Genomic DNA, 27,679 nt, shown 5'->3' on the forward strand with positions numbered 1-27,679 from the left:
ATTGTAGAAAAAATGTTCTGCTTAAGATATACACATCAGAGAATGTTCAGAATAAATTTTGAAATTCTTGCTTTTTTTTTTCCTACATTTTTTTTTATTACTATTTCCAATTGAAAATGCAAGCAAGGCTTGAAAATGAGCTGTGTAATAGACTTAGTGCAACATTTATCAATCTAGTGATATTACAGTATACTGTAACATGTGTAATGATATTTGAAATTAGAGCTAAGGTGTTACATACACTGTAATGCATTTAGTCAACATGTTTTGTTATTTGCATGTTAAACATTTATGATCATATTTTCATTCAGAAGTACCTTAATGATTGTAATGATATAAATACTTTGTGAAAATCGTAAAAAGTGAAAAGTTTTGTGTGTTCCAACCTTTTATAATTACATCAAAGTCTTAACTTAAATAGCTAAATCCATGACTTAAAAAAAAGCATAGACTTGTGAGAGTCTGTGACACAGGGTGGTTATATAAGGGTATGTCTGTAATGTCGAATTATTGTTTAATAAATTTAAACTAATTTTAAAATAATTTCATGAGTTCGAAATCTTTATACATTATTTCAGTTGCATTTTATTGTATTTTATCAGTATTATGTTTTTAAATATATCAAAAAAGGGTATCATGTGATTTTGAAAAAAATATCATAAAATCTGAAGACTTTTAATACACATTTTGACCCAACAAGCACATATGCAGTTTAAGAGTATGGGACCCTTTTAATTCACTGCAAAAGACAAATTTTCTCTTATGAAACTATGTTTCAAGAATCCATTTTCCATATATTTTAGCATTCTCTAAAAAAGTAATGGCATATGAGATTATTATTGGACTGTCAGTGTATTTTTTATACATCAAAAGTTAGTTCTGATTAAGAAAAAATAACTTATAACTATAATCCTTATAAGATCAATATCAATTAGAGCAGACTGGGTTCGCCTAACAATGAGAAATGATAGATGTTGACCAATGGTTACTAGAAAAAAATTAAGAGTTCTAATTTTTCTGTAGGGTGCTATATAAATCAAATTAAAACAGCACCTACTGTTAAGTGGAAAATGTTTAGCAAGGGGTTTATTTATCACTATTTTTGTATTAAGATAAAATCTGGAAAATGTACCTTCCTGTAAAGCTGATCTTTTAAGATCAAAATTGAAGGAAAAAAAAATCGAAAATAAAACCTTGCAAAAAAGATTGGCCTTTCAAATTGCAAAAATAGCATAATTTTAACTCCATGAAAACTTAAATACTACAGTATTTTAAAAATTTCAGATAGGAGAAAAGGTGTTCTCTTATGTCAAATAGGGAAATAGTTTTAAAGGTGAAAATTTAGTTGATCTAGCCTTATAACCGGCATGTGAGACATATTTTTATTCATTTGTTCCAGCTGTCTTCAATACAATAATATAAAGTCATCAGTATTATTACATTTTTATGTTATATTTTTTTATATGTGTGATATTTTTGTTATAATGTTTACAATAAATTATTATAATATTTTGATATATGACTTCTTCACATATGCCAATGTAAAAAGTGGGTATTGCATTTATATACATTTAAAAACAAAGCTTTTGACTGAACTGAGATTGAGGACGAGGTTCAACCATTATTAACAAGTCTTAGCACCATCATAAAATTGTTTAAAAACATTAAAACAATCTTGAACAATGAAAAAACAAACAGTTGTATAGCAGCCTCTGAATTAATGTTACTTTTGACTAAGGCATTAATAACATAACTTTCAATCATTACTTTTGATTTTTTCTCACACAAATAGGCACACAGAGAAAATCATTTTCTATGTATATGCCATCTCTTGCCATGATGACAAGAAACAAATATTTAAAAGTCAATCCTATAGACTCTTATTGCGAACCCAATGAAAGTTTTCCACAGTGCCATCTCTATCTTGACCAGGTATTTAAACTTTTGCAAGTTCACCTGTCCTATTGAATAGATACAATAGCTATTGTTCTCTGCTTAGTTTATTCTCTGGGACCTTTAAATTTCTTCTAAGAGAAATCTATCATTCATTGATTAAATTACCTGAGTAAAAAAAAATTCTTATATATAGACAAAAATACTTTTTTTATACTCATTAACTGCGTGTGATGATGTAGTTATTCAATATTAATAATATATTTTCATTCAGTTTAATATAAACATTGATTCAATCATAAAAAGTTGATTTCTGACAAAACTTTCAACATTGTTCCTTTTAAAAAAAAATTTGTTTGACATGAATAAAGAACTTGAAAATAATGATGTTTCAAATTAAGATCTTCTTAAATGTATTCTATAACTAAACAAAAAAAAAATCAAATTTCAATAGGAACATTGATAAAACTTTTGTTAGAAATCAACTTTTTATGATTGAATCAATGTTTATATTAAACTGAATGAAAATATATTATTAATATTGAATAAATACATCAGCACCGCAATTAATGAGTATAAAAATAGTATTTTTGTCTATATATAAGAATTTTTTTTTACACAGGTAATTTAATCAATGAATGATAGATTTCTCTTAGAAGAAATTTAAAGGTCCCAGTGAATAAACTACACAGAAAAAAATAGCTATTGTATTCATTCAATAGGACAGGTGAACTTGCAAAAGTTTAAATACCTGGTCAAGATAGAGATGGCACTGTGGAAAACTTTCATTGGGTTCGCAATAATACATGTGTGAAATAATGAACAACACCTGTTACTGGTATTTAATATTATGAGACGTTGGTATGATTGCCATTGAAACTAGACATCATTGAGATGGGAGCCATCTCTGTGCCTTTGACTTTTGACCTTTGACCTAGGAAGTTGTACATGCATTATGACACACCCTCTGGTGTTGGTTAATATACATGTCAAGTATAAACTTTGAAACTATAACTGTTATCAAGATATAGAGCAGACACGATCTTTACCATTGGACATAGGGTTGTCAACTGAAACCAAAGTTTTTGACCTTGGAAGTTGTACAAAAATTATGACACACTCTCTGGTGTTGGTTAATATACATGTCAAGTATAAAGTATGAAATTATAACGGTTCTCTAGATATAGAGTGGACACAATTTGTTACGGACGGACAGACTGATCACTATAGGGCGACCCGCCAGTGGCAAGGTCCTAACAACTATCAAAGACCGAACTATACAAATGATTACTTTAGTCAACAACAAAAAAGAATACATCGAGGAAACAATGCTAAGATAAAGAAGAGCAGACAATACCTAATGAAGAGAGATTAGACCACAAATCAATAACCATAAAACTTGAGATTCAGATACACAACTTCAAAATGGTTCCTATAAGGTTCAACAGTTGCTGCTCCACTAACTGTACCTGAGACTTCTAATCATACAATAAAAATTTGAAATGAATAAGTGAAGTATTATTTTCATTGAAAAGGCTTTTAAAAAATAGTTATGTCTAATGATTGTGAATAGACAATAATGAAATACTAATATTCCCATCTAGTGCACAGTACCAGTACATTGAAAATTCCATATATCAATACTGGACTGCCTCACAGAACAGTAAGGTATACAGATAATAAGGGATATATAACATAGTCATTTAAAAGTTTCTGTAATCAAACAACAAAAATAAAAAGCTGGTACTGCCAACTAATGCTACCTGAAAGGCACATTTTATTGAAAGAAAACAGTTTTATTTTAAGGATACAAAATATTTGTATACTTGGATGGGCAAATTTCCCAATGTTTTCTTTTTTGATAAGTGACCGACCTTTGACCCCAAACTCAATAGGTATCTTCCCCTTTCCAATATCTTCTATGTGCATAAGTTTCATTGCAATCAAGCAAGGAAAACTTAAGTTACCACCCAGAAACTATTTGTTTTGGACATATAGTACAAAGAGACAAAGTGATTACTATATGCTCCAAAAAAAATTCAGGGAGCATAATAAATGTAAGCTAACAACTGAATCAATATTTAACAGATTTCAAGTTTTTTATTACAATAAATAAATAAATAATGTACTATAAAAACTATTTTACACAATGAGTAAAATCTTTTCAGTCCTTTTAGGACCTCATAAATGACATAATCAACAGCTATATAATGTTAAATGTGTAACGATGCAATAATCTGACCATTATTAATATTCAGTATTTAAATTTCCAGTGAAGTGTCATTATCAAACCTGAATCTAAGAGTAATAAGTTTTCATTTAACCTGTGGTTAGTGTAATAATCTTGGAATGACAGTAAATGGTACTATAGGACTGGTAGCCTCTAATTCTAAAGCTTTCAAATGACAATCACTTGCTGGTTCTGCATGTCCTAAACTTTCTAATACAAGTCCTAAGTTAAACCTGTAAAAGAAATATAAAACAATTATTAGGATTTGTATATGTGTAATGATAGCCTATTAATATTTATCTAAAAGTGAAATTATCATTTAAAGTGTATAAGTAAAATTTTACTGTAGTTGAAAAAAATCTTATAACTCAGACTTTAAAATCAACTGATGACTAAATTGGTAAAAAATAATACACATGAAAAATTGAAAATGGTTATTTATTTCACCATTTTGCACTTTTCCTAAAAGGGAGATAACCTTGACCAACCAAATAAGAAGAATCAGAATGTCATCTTTAACAACCTGTCTTACATAACACATTAAGGTCACAAAAGGGAAATTAACAAAATTTTCCTTGCTTCCACTTCTTTTCTTCACCCTAAAGTAAAAAAAACAATATATAAAATTGGTTTGGCTTAACATTGTTTTTCGTCAAATGATAGTATAAAAGTTAAAACACTGACATACCATGATTGATGAGCAATGGGATCTATATTAACAGCATCTCTTAAAACTTTCTCTGCCATTCTATCATTTCCTAATGTGTGCAATACCATTCCCTAAAAAGAATAAATTAAAATGTCATTTCAGTGATTGTAATTGTCTCATAAAATTTCAAAGAGGGGTCACAGTTTAAAGCTTTCTTATTTGTTCCTCTTGATAAAATTAATTTTGAGTGTTTTAATGCAACAAATCTTTGTTTTGGTAAACTTAAGTGGTAAAGAAAAATTTCATCATTGAATTCCCTTTCTGTGTACATTATGAACCAAATAATGAAACTTACCAAGTGCTGCAGACTCTTCCTATGACCAGGATTTATAGATAAGGCATTCTCATAACAAACTCTAGCTTCTTCATATTTCTGTTTGTGTTCATTTAGTCTTCCTTTCTACAATTTAAGCATAATTATACCAGACAGCTTTTACTGGTGTTTCTAAGCTAGAATTTATATCAATTGACTAGTTCACCGAGTATATGCATACTTGAGATAAAACTTAGAAATCAGCAAAGTGACTTCACAAGTTTCATTAATAGATGTCTTTTCAGTTTTCTGTGTACATGCATCTCTTTTCATTCATAACTTTCTATGTGGCCAGAAAATTAGGTAGCATGTTTTATTGTTTCATCAAGAAAGGGAAAAGAATAAATAAACTTAGTTCTATTTTTAAACATTCAAATTTAAATCAACAGTAGCAAATTCTATATATACTGTAACAGAACCTATTTTTTCAAATTACCATGTTAATCAAAATTGTTCTAGGGAGTCAATTTATTCTTTAACATTGCCATATAAGCAGGAGATTTGGCTAGCCATATAACCAAGTTCAACCCACTGTTTTTTTCTTAAAATGTCCTGTACCAAGTCAGGAATATGGCAGTTGCCGTTTCTATGTATGTTGGCGTTTGTTTTTGTTGCAGTTCAGTATTTCTGTTGTTCCGCTGTTTTCCTCTTATAGTTGATGTGTTTCCCTCAGTTTTAGTTTGTAACCCGGATTTGTTTTCGCTTAATCGATTTATGACTATTGAACAGCGGTATACTACTGTTGCCTTTATTTACCCAAGATTTACCTAAGTTTTGCTTCAATTTTGTTATTTCTAGCATGTGGTCAATTTTATCTGATATATTGTATGGCAAGCTTAATCCAAATTTTTTTTAAATTCAGAACTTTTTGTGATGTTTTTATCTATGCGAGAACTGTGATGGGATTGGTTTCACAAAAATAAAAAATCTCATTTTTACTTTTGTTCTCATTAATAGTATGCAACATTTCCTGAAATGGTAATACTAGATCTTGCATTTTTTCCATTGTTGAAAAATCACAAAAGTATCTGAATTTACAGAATCTTACTGAGCAATTACTTACTATATATGCTACATGATAAGATAAAGGGAAGATAACTGAAGTTTCTGTTACACATCCCTCAGCTTCTGATAGTTTGTTTACAGATAAATACAGTTCAGCTGAAAAGTACAATAAAAATCATTTAATAAAAAATTCATATGTACTTATTTGAGCATTTCAAAAACTCTTCAAAAACACCTTAAAAAAAATGTTTTATGTATTGTTTTTTCAAAGTTTGTAAACTGAATTTAAAAATATTAACAGACTTCATTCTGTTGCAGAGTATCAATTTAAGGCTATTACATCAAAATGAATGTGAAAGGGTAAGAACAATAATAGACCCACTACTCATGTACAAAAATAAAACTTCCCTTCCTACCCTTCTGCATATATCTTCATCGAATAGCACTTATCAAATGGTATTGAAAATGTAAAATCTATGTAAACTATCCTTACAATATTGAAATATTATGGTAAAGAACATTAAAAGTTGTACACCAATTGCATTTACACATTCATATATCAAAATGAAACCATATTTGTGCCTGAAGTAACAACTCCATTGGTAGTTGATTAACAAACTACATGTATAAACTTAAATGAACCCCATATATGCCTGCTGTTTGTATGTTTGTAGTGAATGTAGTCTAGGTCAAAAGTTCATGTTAAATGTAAATCAAGCATTTTTGTTTTTATTATACTTCACGTCAAAATGCCAGATTTTGATTGGTTAATACGAGGGAGACAATTTACTCTATCCTATGGCAAATACTCTATTACCCTTCACGGAGACTCTTGCTCAAGTGTGCGCTTTAATGAATACGGATGATTGTTATGTACAAGACGACAAGGTTTATTACTTTGAATTTGAAATTTATTAGACAGTAATAACAGAACTTTCAGTATTATAAATTAAATAACACATATCTGAGAGGGTGATAGAGCAGATTGTTACCCCTCGAAAAAACTTTGTCAACCTTAGCTTCGCCTCAGTTGACAATGTTTTCTCGGGGTAACAATCTGCTCTACCACCCTCTCAGATATGTGTTATTTATATAGTGTTGAAAGTAACTTAAGTGTATACAAACCTAAATGAAGCCATATTTGTGCCTGTATTTGCAAAGTTTGTTGTGAACCAGGTCTGGGTTGGAAGTTACTGTTATATGAGGATGCTACCTCAGATAAAGTTCTCTCTACACGAGAGGCAGCTACTGACTCTGCTTTCATTGAACCTTAGAGAAAAAAAAATTACATGAAAAATTTTGTAAATTTCAAGTAATTAAAATCATTTATTTTGAAGCTACATGTATTTCAACGATACATTTTAAGTTCAATTCAACCACAAATTTTTCATTATATTTAATTAAATTTTCATGTGAATAAATATATGTTTATACTCATAAGTATACCACCGAAATATGCAATCTCCCTTGAAAACATGAAAACTCATTCCAACCCAATTTTGAGATGAACCTTTACATACAAAAATATGAAAATTGTAATGTGGATCACACAATTCATGAGAGAAGAAATGAATTGCATAAAGTATGAAATGAGAAATAATGTTCTCAAACAATCAAAAATACACACCATTTTCTGTTGAAATAGAAAAAAGATGAGACAGCCATATGAGAGTACAATTTAAGGGGGTACTATGTACATAACTCTTTTAAAAAAGGTACAATTGTATCAGCCATTTTTAAACATATATTTTAAGCTTCTAAGTTACACAGATAATTTTAATTCTGTTTCTCAAGAATGCTTAACAAGCATTGATGACACTGACTATTACAAACAAATTACTGAATTAAAGTTCTCCCCCTTTATACAAGGATATAAAAAAATAACATATTTTTCTTCGATAACAATCCTTTCAAATATCTCAATCCTAACCTGTATCTCTGTCATTCAATTCTGTTAGCTGTAACTGTGCAAAACTCTTCTTATCAAAAACTGATCTGTCTGTAGCTGTCAAGTTACGACTCCGAGATTCTGTTGTAGAGCTGCAAAGGAATAGAAGACCTTCAGCTGAAGTTATCCTATACATGGAAACATGAATATAAATTAAGGTATCTTAAAATATGTTTCTTTTGCCTGTTCCTTCTAGGAATATCCTAAAAGTTGAAAATCTACACAATACAATAAATTTATACCGCTGGAAAACTTCCTGTTGTCTTTATCTCCTAAATATGATAACAAAGTGACATTTTGTACAATGTTAATTTTATATCACACCACTTTTCTTAAAGAAAATAAATTGCACAAATGTTGAATTTGATCTCTTACAATGTAGAATAATATTGTTTTTACTTCAAACTGCCAGCATTACTCTCAAGTCTGCATTGAAAAATAGTATAAAGTTATGTAACTAGCCCTGATAAAATTTACTTACTCACTGGTATCTGTCTCATACAAATCTTTCCATAACTTTAACATATGTTTACATGTATCTAATGCCTGATTTGGTCCATATACTATCTCTTCCAGCTTGGACTTGGTTAACATTAAACTGTGAAAATATGGCACATTTATTATTGTAAAATCATTTTTCCAAGATTTTGAGAGAAAGAAAAATACATTTCAAAATAACAATATCCAAAGACAAATAAATATACAACTTTACAACCATAAGAAGAATTTCTCAAAAGGCTATTTCCGAGAAAAAAAATCATGCCAGGCTGAAAGCCACTATTCTTTCACACTCACCATTCATGCAAAGTTAATAAGAAATTCATAGCTCTTTGTTTTTGCTTTTCCCTGGCCTTTTAAATTTTTGTAAAGGGAACTGTACTTCTGTTTATTTTATTTTTTTAGATTAGCTGGGTGTTGGTGTCCTATGTTGTCTGTTGTACTGCCCAGTATTCTTGGTGAATCCTGTTATCTTGTTTTTTCGTAAAAAGAGTCTAAGAACCTGTATCTGCAAACATACCTGAGATTGTTAGGATATTCATCCAATGCAGCTCTCATCAGACAAATAGCTTCCTCATACTGCTTCTGTGCACTCAGTAACAATACCATCAGATGTAAGGAATGTATGTGGTCGCTATGATATCTCAAGGCCAGACGAACATATTTCATGGCGTCATTTATCTGAATTATAATATTTCATTTATTTTTTCAAAACTAATATTAAATGAATGAACTCATTATATAGTATAGATATTTTTCTATTGTTGAAGATCATATAATGAAATTAAGATGTCTTTTCTGGTTTATTGTTGTGGAGTTGCTGTCTCACTGAGATATCCTCCAAATCTCCAAATCTTTTATCCAAAGGTTTCATCTTTTAAGAATTTTGCAGGAGGTACTGTAATTGTAACTTCATGATCATTCTAGTACATGTAGTAGTTTAATATGCAAGATCACTAAAAACCAAAGAGTACTACTCAAGTATTCAAAACGTTTAAACCCGCTGCATTTGTTTGCACCTGTCCAAAGTCAGGAACCTGATGTTCAGTGGATGTCGTTTGTTGATGTTGTTCATAAGTGTTTCTCGTTTCTCGTTTTTTATATAGGTTAGACTGTTGGTTTTCCTGTTAGTCATTTTTGGGTCCCTTTATAGCTTGCTGTTCTGTGTTGAAGGCCGTACTTTGACCTATAATGGTTTACTTTTACAAATTGTGACTTGGATGGAAAGTTGTCTCATTGGCACTCATACCACATCTTCTTATATCTATATGCTATTTTATATAACATTGTAATCTGACTTTCATTTCAAATGTAACTGTATACAGTTCAAAAATATTTTAGATAAAAAAAAAAATCATATATTTTGGTGTCAAATAAAAAACAACAAGAATGTATCCATAGTACACGGATGCCCCACTAGTACTATCATTTTCTATGTTCAGTGGACCATGAAATTGGGGTCAAAACTCTAATTTGGCATTAAAATTAGAAAGATCATATCATAGGAAACATGTTTACTAAGTTTCAAGTTGATTGGACTTCAACTTCATCAAAAACTACCTTGACCAAAAACTTTAAAATGAAGTGGGACAGACGGACGAACGAACGAACAAACAAACACACAGACCAAAAAACATAATGCCCCTAGGTGGGGCATAAAAAAAAGCAAAAAAGCTTGTAGTAATACATGTGTATAACTTATCATTTATCTATTGTTTTCCATACCTGTCTATGTATAGCAAGCTGTAATGCCAGATGAAACAATGCTAAATAATCATTAGGATCCAGTGTATGTGCTCTGTAGTAATAAAACAATAAAACTATAAATTTGAAAGGACAAGGTTCACTTTTATAGGCCAAATATGGTCTTAAATTTCAACTTTATCATAAAATGTCAAAATGACCATAATTTGGTTCATAAATGGGTCTATTCCAAAATCCTTACTAATAGGTTAAACAAATCTCTTCATAATAGTACATTCTAGGCTTTGAAGTCAGCACATTTTGGATATATTGTCAAAATACGATTATTTTGTGCATTTTCAGACCTAAAAGCTTGAGGAAACCAATGACCACAACCTGCGATCCAAAATGTTTTGTATTCAAAAGATGTCATTGACGATATTGAATCACTGGACACAAAAAATATCTGGATCAGGGGTGGCTGCCAAAGTTAACTATGCTAAAACCTGTTAAGAATTATTGAAAATTTTGACTAAAACTGCCGTTTCAACACAATAAATGCATAAGTAAGTGGTCATTACTTCTTCATGTATAATTTGATGTCCAAAAAAGAAGTTATTTTGTGTTAATAGTAATATCACATCTATTTCTATGTGAAATTTGTAGTATTTTGACCTGATTAAAAAAAACATCTAAATCTTAGGGCCAATTTTAGCCCTTCATGAACTTACTCCTTTGTAAGGCTACATGTTATAGGAATAAATTAATATATAGTTAAAAGTTTTGATAGAACTATTGGTGCTACTTTCAAATGTGTTTGTATTTTATGGGTTTTTCTCATTGTTGAAGGCTGTACGGTTTCATATAAATCCTTACATCCACTTCATTTGAACTTTGATGGATAGTTGTCTCATTGGCAATCATATCACATCTCCTTTTTTTTATATTGTTCCAATTTTAAATCTTTCATCATCATTTTTCATATCTGAATTTACCCTAATTTTAAGAAATTCTTTTAGTTATACACTAAAAAAAAAAATCATCTTGAAAAGTCATTTAAACCATTTTGGATTTCCTTTTCAAATTTTATCTTACTTTTTCAACATTCAACTTTAGGTTTTACACAAATGTCATATAACAACATTTACCTAACAAATGCCTCTAATGCTTTCTTGTGAAGTGTCTGTCTCTCTCCCTGCAGTTTCATTTCTAAAGCCTTTAAACTGTATCCCACACCTAGAGCGACATACATTCTGGCTGTGAGTGAATGATCTGTGTTTTCTTCTACAGCTTTCTCCATAAGTTCAATACCTGTATCATACTACAACAGATCATGTTTACCAGAACTGTTGGAAATAACCAATACCTACTCTACATATATTCTGACTATAAGTAGATGTATAATGTTGTCATCTGTGACATTCTTAAACATTGTGTAGCTGCACAGAAATTAAGTAAACATAATTTAATTTAATGAATTGTTTGAACTTTTATAGACTCTTGGCAATTTTTAGATTTGATATATTGTATATATAGACAACTGTATATTGACCTTTAGACATGATCCCATTACTTATGTTGTTAGTTTACTGTCTCAGTGATGTATACCACACATCTAATTGTGTTCTCTCAAGCAAGGTTAACTGGAGACAGTATAGTCTAATCTGTAAAAGCCCTATTGGTTTTGATATTTTGAAATTTTATATTTTTGAGTTCCAAATCTTTTAGCTTCAAGCATGAACTATAGTTGCTAACATTTGCTTCATTTGGTCTCTGGTGATTAGTTGTCTAATTGCTAATCGTACCACATCTACTTAATTTATATAATGTAGGTTATTCCAGTAAAATATGACATGCACACTGAAATCTATATCATACATTCATATCCTATAAATGCATTATACTATACCAAATATGTAAATTCCTGTATGAATAGAGTCTAAACATGGACATGGAACATGTTTTCTAATTTTCTGTGTGGTTGTCAAGTTCTCAATAACTGTTTAACTTAATATTTTTTCTACCTTGTACTAGTTTCAAATTCCAGAATAGCACAGTAGACCAACATACATTCTGACAGCCTCTGCATTTCTAAAACACTTTTTCAGCATTCTACATGCCAGACTATCATGCTATACCATATCTAACTTATTTAATCAATCCTTGAGGGAGATCAAGTAGGATTATTTGGAAAGTAGGTGTTTGTGCCTAAGATTTATGTTATAATTTAGTTTGGTCAGAATTTAAATTATCACTGTAAATTCATGAATTTTATTTCAAATCCCGATTAAAAAAGGTTGTTAGTTTATTTAAGCACGCTAACAGTGTAAAAAAATGTTCTTATCATCCAATAAAATGATTAACTTCCTTTTTAACAATAAGTTTTGGGAAGCGAATCAATCATCTTATTATAACACACACCAGTAGTATTACCTGATATAAATATTCATAACAAAGTTTGGCAACCTGTAGGAGGACCACACAATTATTAGGCTGTAATCTCAGACATTCTTTTAACACCAGTAATGCTCTGTTGTACTGCAATAAATGAAAAATATAGAAATATAGTATTACTGTGGATTCATTATTATTCTTTGGATACCAATTTTCGTGGATTTCGTGGTTACCTGGGAACCACGAATTCCAATGTCCAACAAATTATAAATTTTCTTTCGGAATTTATGCAGACTTTGGCCAAACCACGAAATCAAATATCCACAAAAATGCAAATTTTCCTCAATCCACGAAAATTGGTACCCACGAAAATAAATGAATCCAGAGTACATGACATTCATAAAGAGAAAAACATAAACTGCTTTTCTTGTAAATCTATAAATCATGAAGTAATTTATCAATGCATGCAATATTCATTTAAAGCAAACAACAAAGGACACAGGGAGGGGGTTAGAGGAGCAATCCCTTTCTTCAGAACAGTTTTTCTCTACAAAAAATATGCTGATCATCCCCCATATTCCTTTTCCAGGTGACTTCCCTGGAACCACCAAACCTTATCATCAATCACAAATTAGCCCCTGTTCTAATGAATATTACTCAATTTAAAGTCATATGAAACTTCAAAAGTTGAATATGTTTTATATACTTGAATGGGTAAGTTTTACTATAAAACAAGTGTACTTTCTTGTAAAAGAAATTCCTTAATATTATCAAAATCTTCATAAATGTACTGCTTTTGAATTATTGTCGTCCCGTACACTAATTCGCTGATATTTTCCCGCATGCATTGACCCTAACTATGAGACCTCTCGTTAGAACTTCGACCATCACACAGTGCTAACTATGAGACCTCTCGTTAGAACTTTGACCATCACACAGTGGAAGTGTGAGGGGAAGACTGTGATTAAAGAATGTAAACAATTGTGCACTGGAAGGTAAATAGTAATAACTGATTCTTAAAGAACAAATTTAATACATCAAATCATTTAACAACTGTTAAGGAAAATTTTAATTATTAAATGGAAACGCATGGAAAAAATAAAAAAAATATCTTGGCTCTATCAGTTCACTTATTTGCCATGTACTCCATTTGCTCTGTTTTGATTATTTATCAATGTCACGATCCGGTTAAATTCAGCAACAAACTCGAAAGTTAATTAGCTTGTGATCAACAACCATTGAATGAAATATTATTTGTTGATAATACGTTATAGATTCGTAATAAATATAAAAAACGTACATACAGGACATAGTTAAGTATATATGCATGCATTAGTCCAATAATTTCGATAACATTAAAATTACAAGAAACTGGTTTCATATGACTTTAACTTTGCATAAACATTATTTTCTTGTGATCATGTTCTAACTTATATCTTCAACACTGATTTGATGCTTTGATTTACAAGTATCATAACACCTGTTATAAATTCATAAAAATGTTTATATTGCATTCCTGAATTTTAAACCTAAAAAGACTCATACTGAAGGATTCCTAAATCATAAAGTGTTCTATAGTTGTTGTTTTCTTGTATTCTTGCCCCTGGCAGGTTGCTGTCTCATGAATTACACCAATTATTAAAAAAAAATCAGAATAGCAAGTGTTTATATGAAAAAAGACATGCTACAAAAATGGAAAAAAAGAAATAAAAATTAACAAATGTAATACCTTTCTGGCACAAAGCAAGGAATTGGCAAACTGATGCCATATGTGGAATTCTTCAAACGAAAATCTCATAGCTCTCTCAAATGACTGAAACATAAAGAAAAAATATGGTTATCTTGTGCACACTTTTTAAACATGTAAATACATTTTAATAGATTATATAGGTCTTGGATTAAATAATTTTCCTCCCTTATACAAGGGCCATTACACCTCATCTAATGAATATCACAATCAAATTTCCCTACTTGAAAGTTTTATTGGTATTAAAGTTTTTTCAGGAAAGATATTTCTAAAGTACAGATTTGACTGTGACATTATCAGTTGATATGTGAATTATTGCCCTTTGTGAAATGTAACACTGGTTCAAAGCAAAGAAGAGCAATGGTGAGAAACAGACATTCTCTGTTTACTCTCTTGTAATATTTGGTATTTTGTATTTTTTCATGGACACCAATTAGGAAACTAATGTATTTTAGTGGATACTAGATTTTTATGGTTTTGACAAATTCTGTAGAAACGCATAATGGTGAATTTATATTTTGTTGGACCTTAAAATTCTAGGAAAATACCGGGGTACACGATAATTAATGCCCATCAAATAATTATTACATGTACATCCACAGAATTTTACTTTCAAATTAACTTAAAGTAAGCACTCTTCTTCTTCTTCAATAATCTTATAAGTAATCCAGATTATAACATTCATTATTCGTATAATAGCAATTCTTAACATAGCTCTGTATACTACATGTGGGAAAGGTGAATAACTCAAATTAAACTTTCAAAACTTGCATTTTATATATGGAGTCAGCAAGTGACACATCACCATACCTGTCAACTGACCCGTATTCTGCAGGTGATACCAGTAAATTTCCCCCTTCACACGGGAATTTTAAAATACTTGCCGGGTATTCAAATAACCCGGGATTTCAGAAAATGACCCGTTTTCACCCGTATTTCTGACCGGTATTGTTGCCTGTATTTAGAGGTCAAATATAGGTTCGGTTGTATCAGCTTTTTTCCTTTGAAAAGGTAAACAATTGAAAAGTCAAACTTAGGAGTTGCTTATTTACCATGCCGACGACAGCTATCAAAACATTACATTTGATTGGAAAGTAACAATTCGAGAACTGTTTTGTTAATTGTACCCCAGAAAGTTGAAGCCAGTCAAGCTTGACATACAATTCTATGTCCTGATTAAAAGATTTGCCGTTTACAAATATCAATTATCCTATAAAAATCATTTTAAACCATTTCGAACCTTTTAATACATTTCTGTTGAAAACACACTAACTTCTTTCTATTCATCTTTCTCCTGTGTATAGGAGCACATTAGCTATAACTGATTTCTAATTACATGTATAGCTGGTCTTTATGACATTCATTAATAAAAAGTAGTGTAAATAAAACAATAACAGGGCATTGCTTTAGAAAGATATTTAATTAAAGATAAATATTTATATAATTAACAAATACAAAAGTGAATATTTGTAGGAAACTCAGTGGTACATGTATACGTTATAGTATATAAAAAAAACTCTAAATACTAAAATTGAACAGAAAAAAAGTTTGTACGCGTTATGACCTGACATTTTCTTCCTCAATGCAGGTCATGACCTGCATTTTCAGTTTCAGAGGTTGACAGGTATACATCACCCCTTTGCAGATTATAACAAATATTGTGATAGACTTGTTGTAATGCCCTAAACTTTTAATGAAAGACTGGCAAAAATATTTTGATTATGAAAATAAGGAGATCCAAAACTTCTCACCAATAAGAAATCTCTTGAACCCATTTCCAGATGACAGAAAAATAGGATTTTCTTCTAATCTATTACTTTTGCTATATTAAAAACATCTTTATGCAATTTCTTGATCATACATATATATATAAGTCTAAAAATTTGTTATTAAATAGTGTTGACAAATATTTCGGCTTAACAAATATCCTTCGTCGGTATTCTCAGCATTTCAGACAATCAGGTCACAAACTTGATGACTTTAACCGCATGAAGATCCTAGTGATTGAACAGAACATTCACTGGAGTGATGCCCAGATACAGGTTCGGGAAAGCTTTTGGATAAAGGAACTAAATGTACATCATCCAAACGGCATCAATAAAAAATACTAAGTTTTATTTTTCACTCATTTTGGGATGTAAATATACACAGTCACGTATATTTGAGTATTGAGTTTTGTTTTATATTATGATGTTCAGGATTTTGGATTAAATCAATAGACCAAAACTTACCTGTATTACTGAGCTATTTTTATACATATAATCAGTATTGTTAAAAATATTGACACCGACGAAGGCTATTTGTTAAGCCGAAATATTTGTCAACACTATTTAATAACAACATCTTCGTATAATACCATCTTATATTAGTATCGTTGTGCAAATCTCTAGACTTATATAATTTTTTCCTTATCTGCACAGTATCGTCTATTCTAGGCGATCCGGTACATAGTAAATTGGCTGGTTAGTCCTTTTTATAGACATATACAAGTCTAAATTGAAAACAACATTCAAACCTATGATTGCGTTGGATAAAAACCGTATTTTTTATACGTGTGCATGCAAAACAAATTTCTTGTTAGGGGGATCTAAATCCAGCACAAACAACATTTTCCAAAAGACCAAAAAAGTGAAAAAGTATATTTTAACAAAACGCATTTGACTAACAGGTCGAACAACAAATGTTCTTAAACCCTGCTGACTGCCATTGGCGATTGCCAAATAAACTGATCACAAGGTGTAAATATATATATTAACTAACATTTTCAAAATTCATACTTACATCAGAAAGTTTGTTAAACTGTGCTCTCTTTACTAAAGCTATTGCAAGAAGATCATAAACAGCTGTAGCATTCTGTAAGCTGTGAAGTCTGGCATCATGATATTCTTCTGTTCTGTTTAAAACTGCCTCTCTTGTGGCCTGTTATAATTATCATATTTGAGTTACTTATACTGTAAAAGTATCATAAATTAAATTTATTTTTAATCATGTTTTGATATAAGTGTCATTGACCTATTGTTATAAAATTTATAAAAAATCAAAAAACTTTTTGATATTCATCTGTCGTGTAATAATAATCTAATGTGTGTATACAAAAGTAGCAGATTTTATTCAATAATGTAAAGAAACAAAAGATACTTAAGCAGACAGCATGTGTTTGTTCATTTAATAAAGTATGTTTAATGTAAGAACAAGTATAATTCTAAAATTCAAACTAAAGTGAATTTGATACTTGCTATATATATTTTTTTTGTCTCAACTTTTTGGAATGTCTAATTTCATTGAAACTTCTGTGATGTCCTGTAACCGTGATGAAATAGAAAAATGGTGTATAAAGATTTGAAATAGAAATCCTTAATTGTTTGAACTAGTTATCTCTACTTTCTTTTCCTTAAAAAACTGTAATGGTAGCCTGCAATAAAAAGTTGCATGTGTTGTCAAACTAAGCATGTTCCCGCTTATAATTCAAAGTCTCAGAAACAGGAAGTATGTGTCTAACAGATCTGAAAATCACATACCTTTTAACCCTAGTACTGCCAGCTATAAATAAATTATCAGTTCACTGCAATGCTATGATGCTAATTAGCCTCTGCATCTCACTGTGCTGAGTTGTTTTAGAGAAATTTTTCAGTGTTACACTATGTTATTGTTTTATTCATTTTCTATGATTTTTTCACATTTTAAAAAGTAACATTAAATGAGTTTGTTTTGCAGAATTGATTGCAGAATTTCACTGTATAAAATAAGTGAAAGTGGATTATGAAATTATTTAGATATATCAAATGAAAGTTGAAAAATTACATTTTTATTTATTTGATTATTAAAAATATTTGTATAACTCATTTGATTAGCACAAAAAAGACCAATAATATATTTTATTCATTTTATGACGAACTGCTTCATGTCAACCTAGTTGACACCGTCCAATAAATTAAACCATGTGTGTGAATTTTTCTTGTAAATCGTTATTTTACTTTTCAATATTGTTGTCCTTGCTCCGACTCAAAATAGTCTAGTGTGCATCCACTTGTTTCTTCAACTAATTTATTTATGAAATCTTAATTAATAATTATAAATGTAAGAAATCTTTCATCTCTGTATTTTCTCAAACATCAAAGTTTAACTTCTTTTCAGAATCAAAAGCGAGACCACGTGTATCCAGGTTTCTATGTATCCTAAAACAGCGCTATTTTTTCGTCCTTTTCTAGATTATCCTCATCAAAACCTATAAATTCTTCGTCAGAATCATCTTTTAGAAATATTTCTCTTTCACATCACAATTTTTATGGTCTACTTTCTATAAAAACGTGTCCCTGTCGGCTACTTCTACAACCACTTCCATTGTTTCATACTCGAATGTAAACAAACTACAGGGTCAATTTTGTCATCAAAATAATTTTAGAATGGAATGCAGGAAGAAACCAATGAAAAACATCTTTCTACAGGGAAATCCTTCTTCTGACGTAATATGGACTTAAAATAAAAATATCTGTGTGATTTGATTGGCTAGAACTCGAAACCTTTACTTTATATAGAAAGTTAATATAGTGACGACTGGCACTGAATGAAACTACTGGAAGTTATCAATATATAGACGACCGGCAGTAGAGTAAAGTTATATAGGCAATCACTATATCAACGTCCTGCAGTACTAGGGTTAAACTAATATCTGATTAGCTGCTGACCAAATATACAGTCATTCTGTTTATTAGGTTCAGAGAAAAGTGCAATGAAAATATTTGCTGGATAAAAGGACAAGGAAATAGAGCAGGAGTGTAAGACTTAGTATAAGTATGTTTCTCATGCTAATCACCTCTCATTTGAATCAAGTTTAAAAAATAAAATGGGAGTGTATATTTGTCTTTTTACATATCTAACATGACCAGTACTTACTATAGCTTCAGCTATCAATAATAACAGCAAAGATTCTTCATTCTCATTTTCTGGCACAAATAACCTGAAATCACCAAAATCACATTTAATTTCTGAAATATCTTTAATTTACTCCTTGTAATCTGAAGCATTTGGATATAAACTTTATATGAATTTATTGCTATTAAATATTCTGTGACACTTGACCAAAGATTCTGCAACATCAATAAAAAAAACACTTTCGAACTGTTTGGTCAAAACATTTTTTCTTGCAATGTCTAAAAGTTTACTGAAATGTCTGTGTTGTCCTGATGTGGTGGAGAAATAGCAAACTAATGTATAAAAATTTGAAGTAGAGTTCCTAAATTGTTTGAATTAACTTCCCCCTCACCTTTTTTCATTAAAAAAAAAATTCAAATGATTTCTAATATTTCAGCTAGTACCAATATAAGGTTAGATCTGACAACTGAATACTACATCAATATACAAATATGTGTATCTGCTACATAATCATCCTTAGGTTTTTTAAGATAAAAGAAAGAAGTCCATCAGATGTCAACAACACTAGGAATTTAATAATTACTTTTCTCCTGAGTATTTTCTATATTTCTGATGCTTTGTCTTTGCGATTTCCTCTATGCCCATTGGAACATATTTCTTCTCATTAATTCCTCTTAGTAAAACCTCTGCCAGTTGTCTTGCCAAAGTCTACAAACAGGTAGATCATCATGATGAAATTACTCAGACAATTTTATTCGCAGTAAAAACTAATGGAATATAACAAACTGTTCTTCATTACATTGGTTATTATAATATTTTCTCTAATGCTTCGTCAATTTATCCCTTTCTGCACCCATTGTATAAAAAAAATTTAATCAACGTGTGGTTCGTTTGATCTCAGTTCTTCATTGGTTAAAATCCGATTATGACGTTGAATTTACTTGCTTTCCTCTGAATATCCTATTGTGACGGCATGAAAAAAGGCGACCATGCCTGATGATGTCACATAGAAAGAACACATCTTTTTACAGATCATTCGAAAAGATGGAATAAGTTTGCCTGCATATTGTTTGAAAATCATTAGAGAAACAGATTCCACCACCAAATCTCGTGTAATACGATATTTATCCACTCTCGACAATTATTTTGTAGAACTGTAAATTCAGAAATTATTGCCAGCATTTATTATTGTAATTTTGACATGCACATAAAAAATTCCAGATTAATTATTGCGACTTCAGGAAAAGCTGTATGTAGATCTATATCTCATATATCATAAAAAGGTTTTCATTATTGTGATACAGGCCAAGTATCATTATTAGCATTTATAAAAACCTTGCAATAATTTCTGAATCGACAATACCGGGTAGTCATCCGTATGAGACTAGTCAATTTCTACCCACTAGACGTAAACTTAAAGCCACCATCTTGTATGGGGAGGGAATTTCCAATAAGGTTCAAGTGTTCATTTCAAATGATTCTTTAATTAGTAATACTTACCAATCTCAGTCCTTGTGTGAATCTGGATTCAATTGTCCTTAACAGATCTCTCAATCTAGCAACGCCTTTACTAATATCCCTACAAACAAACAGAAACTTTAATGTTATTTTCATATAAATCAATGGTCATGTGTATATCTTTAATTGTAATTCTTTAAGATGGCACTATAAAACTACATTATAAATGGGAAAGTTTTACTGGATTGCTATAGCAATACACTCCCTAGACTAATGACCCTAGGTCTGATTTCCTGGAGAAATGGCCTTATTCATTCATTTTCAATATACACATGTCTCTGAAGACACACACACATCGTAATAAATATTATCAATGATACATACCCCCTCTTCATATGTAATAATGGTGATTGTTGAATAGCTGTTTCCAGTATAACTCCTAACTCTATGTCAGTAGAGGAATTATCCACATCTTGTAAATAAGACAGGGCTAAGTCTCCAGCTTTCTCAAAACATTCTATTATTCTGTCTTCCAAATCGACCTGTTTAAATTTGCTTGTTGTACTTGGACCGATCTTTTCTAAGCATAAACCTGAAATTTTTAATTAAAATATAATCAGGGTTTTAATTCAATTGAAAGTAGATGTTAAGCTAATACATATTTTGTCAAACAAGGCTCTAAACATTGTGATGAATAGATTCATATACCAGTACTGCAGAAGATATAAATAGGAAGATGTGGTATGAGTGCCAATGAGACAACTATCCATCCAAGTCACAATGTGTAAAAAGTAAACAATTATAGGTCAAAGTACGGCCTTCAACATGGAGCCTTGGCTCACACCGAACAGCAAGCTGTTGAGAGGTATTTTGCCAAGGGAGATAAATTGTCACACATTATATATACTTCAAAGGGAATAATTAAATAATTGTATAATACATGTGTACCAATTCAGACCACATAATGCATCTTTCAATAAATTGCAACTAGGTTTTGTACATTTATCAAAAAATATTTGAGTCTTCCAATGAAGATGTGTTGCCTATTGTCTCCAAATAATAGCAGCAAAAATTGAAAAGTCCATTTTTGGTATGGAAACTCCAAAAATCGAAGTAGCAGATGCACCTCATGTCCTGTAAATGAATCTGTGCAAGTATGGCTGAATTCTGTTAACCTGTTTTTAAGGAGTTGGCTTCGGTGAATATCATATCCCTGGGGTTGATAAATCATTGTATTAACCTCATCAAAAGTCAATAATTGTTTTATTATATGACTTTTTATCTTTCTCCAATTTTCTAGTATTTTCTCAAGATATATTTCAAACTGATACTTGTTTTTATACTAAATATATCATCTGCTTTGCCAGTTGATAACTTTCATAAGTTGAAATATTCAATAAAATTTACTAAAAAAAAGTACACCAAAAAAGTGCAGAAAAAATATACCTAAAACTAGAAGGAAAGAAAAATATCAAGAATTGGCATGACGCCAATGAGAAAAAAGATTTTTTTTAGTCATACAAACTAATTTTTAGTAAGCAGAAATCGACCGTGATTTGGTATGGGAAAACCAACTAATAGCAGCTAAGCAGATGCACAAATTTAAGTCCTGTAGAATCTATGCAAGAATTGTTGAATTCTGTCGAACCATTTTCAAGGAGCTGCAGATTTCTAGTGTAAAGTGGACAACACTGACACAAGACAAATGAAGTGACTCATTATTTGTCACTCCAGCTTGATGCTATCAAGTGACTCATTATTTGTCGCTCCAGCTTGATGCTATCAAGTGACTCATTATTTGTCGCTCCAGCTTGATGCTATCAAGTGACTCATTATTTGTCGCTCCAGCTTGATGCTATCAAGTGACTCATTATTTGTTGCTCCAGCTTGATGCTATCAAGTGACACATCAATATAACATGTACCCGTAAAACAAATCAGTAAGAATATATAATCACCTATTAAAAGGTGCTTGCTTTAATGATATGTGACTCTGCAAAAATATACAATAATCTATCAAAAGAGTCTTACCTTTAATTGAATGTGACTACGTAGGAATATATAAAAACCTTTTAAAAGAGACTTACCTTTAATAGCATGTGACTCAGCCAGAATACATAATAACCTACTGGAGGTGACTTGTGATTCCTTTATTTCATCTAATTTGACTCTGTTGTAGACATCTATGGCCGACTGATAAAGTCCTTTGCAGTAATGGATCTTAGCTTGAAGTAAACTGGCCTCCACGTAATGCTGAAATAAATCTAATACCTTCAGTAAGACAAACAAACAATTAAAAAGCAACAATCTTTATTTCTTGTTGCTATATTTGTACAGGTTTCCAGGGTTCTCACTAAGGGGATCCCATGAGTCCTCAAGGCCGAAAATAATGAGTCCCTCAGGCTGGACTCACCTTCAGAAATCCTTAGTGAGAACTATGCAGGATGCATTATATAATCCCTCAAAACCATATACACAAACTAAAAGTAATCAATACATACGTTTTTTGTTTAATTTAGCGATTCTACTTGACGATATCGGGATATGGCTACTTAGTCAAATCTTAACTGGAAGTTGTGATAATATTAAATAAAGAGCTGCACCATGAGTGCATGATACGCCCGTTGCTTTTTCAAAGAACAAAGTTCAATAACTCCTCAATGTCGTTTCTGAAATTTATAAAAACCAGTCACCAAAGTTTCATGAAAACTGCTCAAAGCACTTTTGAGTTATTGTCCGAAAACTGGAAAATCCTCCTTTTCTAATGAATAAAACCCCATAACTCTGAAACGTAAAATTTAAAATTTATAACATTCGAAAGGGAGCTCACTTCAATAGATATAAACAATTCACCAAAGTTTCATGAAAACTGCTCAAAGCATTTTTGAGTTATTGTCCGAAAACTGGAAAATCCTTCTTTTCTAATGAATAAAACCCCATAACTCTGAAACGTAAAATCTAAAATTTATAAAATTCGAAGGGGAGCTCACTTCAATAGATATAAACAATTCACCAAAGTTTCATGAAAACTGCTCAAAGCATTTTTGAGTTATTGTCTGAAAACTGGAAAATACCCATTTTTTAATGAATAAAACCCCATAACTCTGAAACGTAAAATCTAACATTTAAAATAATCAAAAGGGAGCTCACATCAATAGATATAAACAATTCATCAAAGTTTCATGCAAATTGGTTAAAGCGTTTTTGAGTTATTGTCCGACATGTTGCAGACGGACAGACAAACAGACAACAGTATACCATAATATGTCCCTTAAACGGGCATGTATAAACCATCACTGATTAAAAAAAAATGCTCAGGCTTTAATTAATTCTTTATTTTGGTAAGTTGATGCAAGCATACAATTTGTATTGTTTCTTAGACAGTTAGAGGCAAATAATGTTTAAAAGAATAAATTAAAGTAATTTGAAAACACGTTAATTATGAGCTATGAATATCAAGTAGCTCAAGCATTTTTCTGAGTAGGTTTGAAGAAATTTCAAACAAATATACTTTACTGTGGGTTAGCATTCGTTAGCAGTCACCATTCAATAGATAAAAGACTGTATGTTATATTGGTGCCAGAGTGATATCCATTTGTTCCAATTCAAACAAGTCCTGCAAATTAATGAGTTAATTGTCTGCCTTGAATAGGTTCATTATTTCACTTTTACATATAGTTATTTGATTGCATTTAAAATCATTACAAAATTGATAAAATTCAATAGATTTTAGTATTTATAATTTGTTTATAAAAGACATTTATTTTTATTCATTAATTTATTTATTTGTTTTGATACATTTAAAAATATTATAGACCAATATAAAGAAACTTTCATATTTTTATAAATACTATTAAGCTAATTTTCAAATTACATTGTGTGAATAGGCAACCCTACTCAAAACTACATTTATTAGGGGTATTACATTTGGTACATTTTCCCCATCTGTAGTTATTCTGCTGGGCAGGAATAAAATGTTTTAAGTTGTTGTTTGCATCCACGAATCCCTAGCAGCATTGATCCAGCTACTTGTAAAAGCATCAGCATTGATCAGCATTGATCCTGCTACTTGTAAAAGCATCAGCATTGATCAGCATTGATCCTGCTACTTGTAAAAGCATCAGCATTGATCAGCATTGATCCTGCTACTTGTAAAAGCATATGTTTAGTTTTTTTTAAGATTGTGTCTATAACAGTGTTATAATTCAAATGAAGCAGACATATTGTCTTAATTTGTTTGCTTGACTTGATTCCATAAAGACATGTGCATGTATGCTTTGTAACACCTACACACACAGTGATATACAAAACACCACAACCATGAACTATCTTCCAAAACCTTCAAATTTATGTTAAATGTTTAAGAGAAAAATTATGAATGAAACCTACATTTAATAAGCATTTGAACTTTTTGGAAAAAGACTATATACGATAAGTCAAATTTATTATATCCCCAGAGTGATAAATTGTTGAAAAATTAATCTTACATTAATCACAGAAAGTGTCTAGCACACAATTTTTATTTGGAACATTAATGTTACTTTATTCAATTATAAAGACTTAGTTTGCCAAACCTACTTATTTTATTGGATATTGTGAATTTTTATTACAATAGATAAAAATACTATTTAATGACTTAAGACAAATGATATCAGAGGAGAAGTAGCCATTGTTATGCAAAGAATTTACAGGTTATTATTGTGATCTTGACCTTTATCCTTCCATAAAAGTAGAAGTAAACATATACTTACATAACCCTGTCAACCAAAAAACAGCTCTTTTAAAGTTTTGCAAAAAATCTAAAACATGCCCTTTAACAACAAATTTCCACAAACAGTAGCATCACTTTCTATCCTCTTAAATTATCAAATACATAAATGTTTTAGCCTCCATAAAACAAGTTGAGCTCCAGTTCTAAGGTATGAAGGTGACAAAAAAAAATCCTCCAAAGTAAAATGCAGATTACAACACTGACAAAAAAATCAAGTATTGTTTCTCTCTCCTATAATTTTACCTACCAGGGGGAGAGTATTTAAAATGTATCAACAGCACAAATTTTTAATGTTTCTCAAAACTTTGTTGGACAATGAAGCATTTTTTTTATCAACATATTATATTGAAATTTGAAACATAATGGTTTTTTCATCCTAAGACTTAGATGGTTTTAGCCAGATTGGCAAACTTTTTTGAAATTTCTTGCTTTCAATGCTCTTTAACTTTGTACAAGTAATTAATTTGGCCTTCAAACTGTTTTGATTCGAGAACAGCTGTTGTCAGTAGCAAGAAACTTAGTATTTTTAATTACTTTTGACATACAAAATCTGTCACAGATTGTCATTTCCTTACAGACAAGAGAAAAATGTGATCAAAATGTTATACCTATCTCTTAGTCAACATGAACATTTCCTAAAATAAAACGATTCGCCATTCATCAGTAAAATAGAAACAGTAGATCCACATACTTCTATGTTAAGTACCTTATTATCTTGTTGTGTAACAAACTGTAAATATGTCTCTCCTTCACCTAACTGTGTTTTGGCTTTTGTTATATTGGATTCTATTGGTTCATTTTCCAGTAAATATTCCTCTAGTTTACTTTCTCCAAGAATTAGATTTACAAATAATGCTGAAAGAAAAATGAAGTAAAATTTATCATTTTTATTGTTGATTCTTGCTAGAAATAAATTTTTTTTTTAGTTGAGACTCTGTGGATGTTCCATTTGTCCAGGTGGAATGAAATGAGCAAGTCTTTCTCCCATTTTATAGCTGCTTCAATGTCTTCTTGAAACTTATAAATGTAATTGTTTTGGCAGGCAATAGGCCAGTTAAGAATTATTTGGCTAAGTTTTAAGTATTCAGATAAGCCTATTATGTTAATACCTAGTACAGTGCCCTGAGGAATGTCAGATGTTATTGACATTTTTTTAAATGTGTTTTCAAGGACTACTGTTTAAGTTCTGTTGGACAGAAATGATTCAATCCATTTTGTTGTCTGATATAAAATGATGTAGTGCCCTTATTTGTAAAGTAAGAGTTTGCGCGACACTTAACCAAATGGCTTTTTGCATTTGCAAAATCCATGATTACTTGATTAGTTTGTATGTTTTTTTATCATTGTTTTGAGTTGATATACAAGAGATATAACCTGTTATTCACATGATCGTTTTGCTCTGATGCAGTGTTGTAGTTCATGGAGTATTGAATTTGTCTCAAGGTGTTTCATCTTATATGTTCAAGTAATTTACATGAGATGCAAGTGAGCGATCTTGGTCTGTATCGTCAGATCATATGTTTTTCGTACGTCATATGAATTCGTACTATGCATGCTTTTTCAATGGAAATTGTGAAGTCACAATGCATTATAAATAGTACGAAAACCCATAATACGAGGATATTCTGTATTCTATAGGTGTCGCTGTTGACACTGGATTATCTCTCTTGTAAATATTGAAGTCTAGCATGTACAATTTTCACTCTTGTAAACAACTCACTTGTACTTTAATTATACATAGGATATATAATTTCCATGATGCCTTGATGATGTTTGTCTCCTTTTTTAAATACTGCATTACTGGAGTAGCATTGTTATGGTTCCAGCCTGATGGTACTTTGCATGTTTCTAGAGATTTTCTGAAGATGATTGTACATATATCTGGGGTTATGTCGATGTCAGCATTTTGTCATGATATCCAGTTATTATGGCCTTGTTTGTGTTTATGATTTTTTTGTAAAACTAAAAGATGCTTTTTTGGGGGGTTTTTAGTTTGAGGAATTAAAAAGAAAAATTTTACCAAGGCCTTGATTTTTTGTAGCTAAGAACTGGGCTGTTTCAACAGCTTTTGCCCAATTAGCTTCTGAACGATAGCGTTCAATTTCTGATTCTAATCGTGTGTATTTCTGCTTGGAAGCCATACCGGAAGTGCAGACGAA

At 30.6% G+C, this 27,679-nt stretch overlaps 1 protein-coding gene across 1 annotated transcript; it reads right to left on the minus strand.

The window, feature by feature from the left end:
* Positions 1-3,967: 3,967 nt before the first annotated feature.
* On the minus strand, positions 3,968-27,666 carry LOC127738751 (tetratricopeptide repeat protein 7B-like). Its single transcript, XM_052250100.1, has 20 exons — positions 27,541-27,666; positions 26,227-26,375; positions 22,837-23,002; positions 21,135-21,342; positions 20,793-20,871; positions 19,876-20,000; positions 19,314-19,377; positions 17,202-17,339; positions 14,403-14,486; positions 12,713-12,817; positions 11,428-11,600; positions 10,322-10,394; positions 9,117-9,277; positions 8,580-8,696; positions 8,081-8,190; positions 7,276-7,419; positions 6,209-6,306; positions 5,128-5,232; positions 4,812-4,903; positions 3,968-4,356 (listed from the first exon to the last, which is right to left on the minus strand). Exons 1-20 carry the CDS (start codon positions 27,659-27,661, stop codon positions 4,224-4,226), a joined length of 2,445 nt encoding a protein of 814 aa, XP_052106060.1. The 5' UTR covers positions 27,662-27,666; the 3' UTR covers positions 3,968-4,223.
* Between the last annotated feature and the right edge of the window lie 13 nt (positions 27,667-27,679).

This window comes from Mytilus californianus, unplaced genomic scaffold, assembly GCF_021869535.1.
Source record: "Mytilus californianus isolate M0D057914Y unplaced genomic scaffold, xbMytCali1.0.p SCAF_4, whole genome shotgun sequence".
NCBI classification, from domain to species: Eukaryota; Metazoa; Mollusca; class Bivalvia; order Mytilida; family Mytilidae; genus Mytilus; species Mytilus californianus.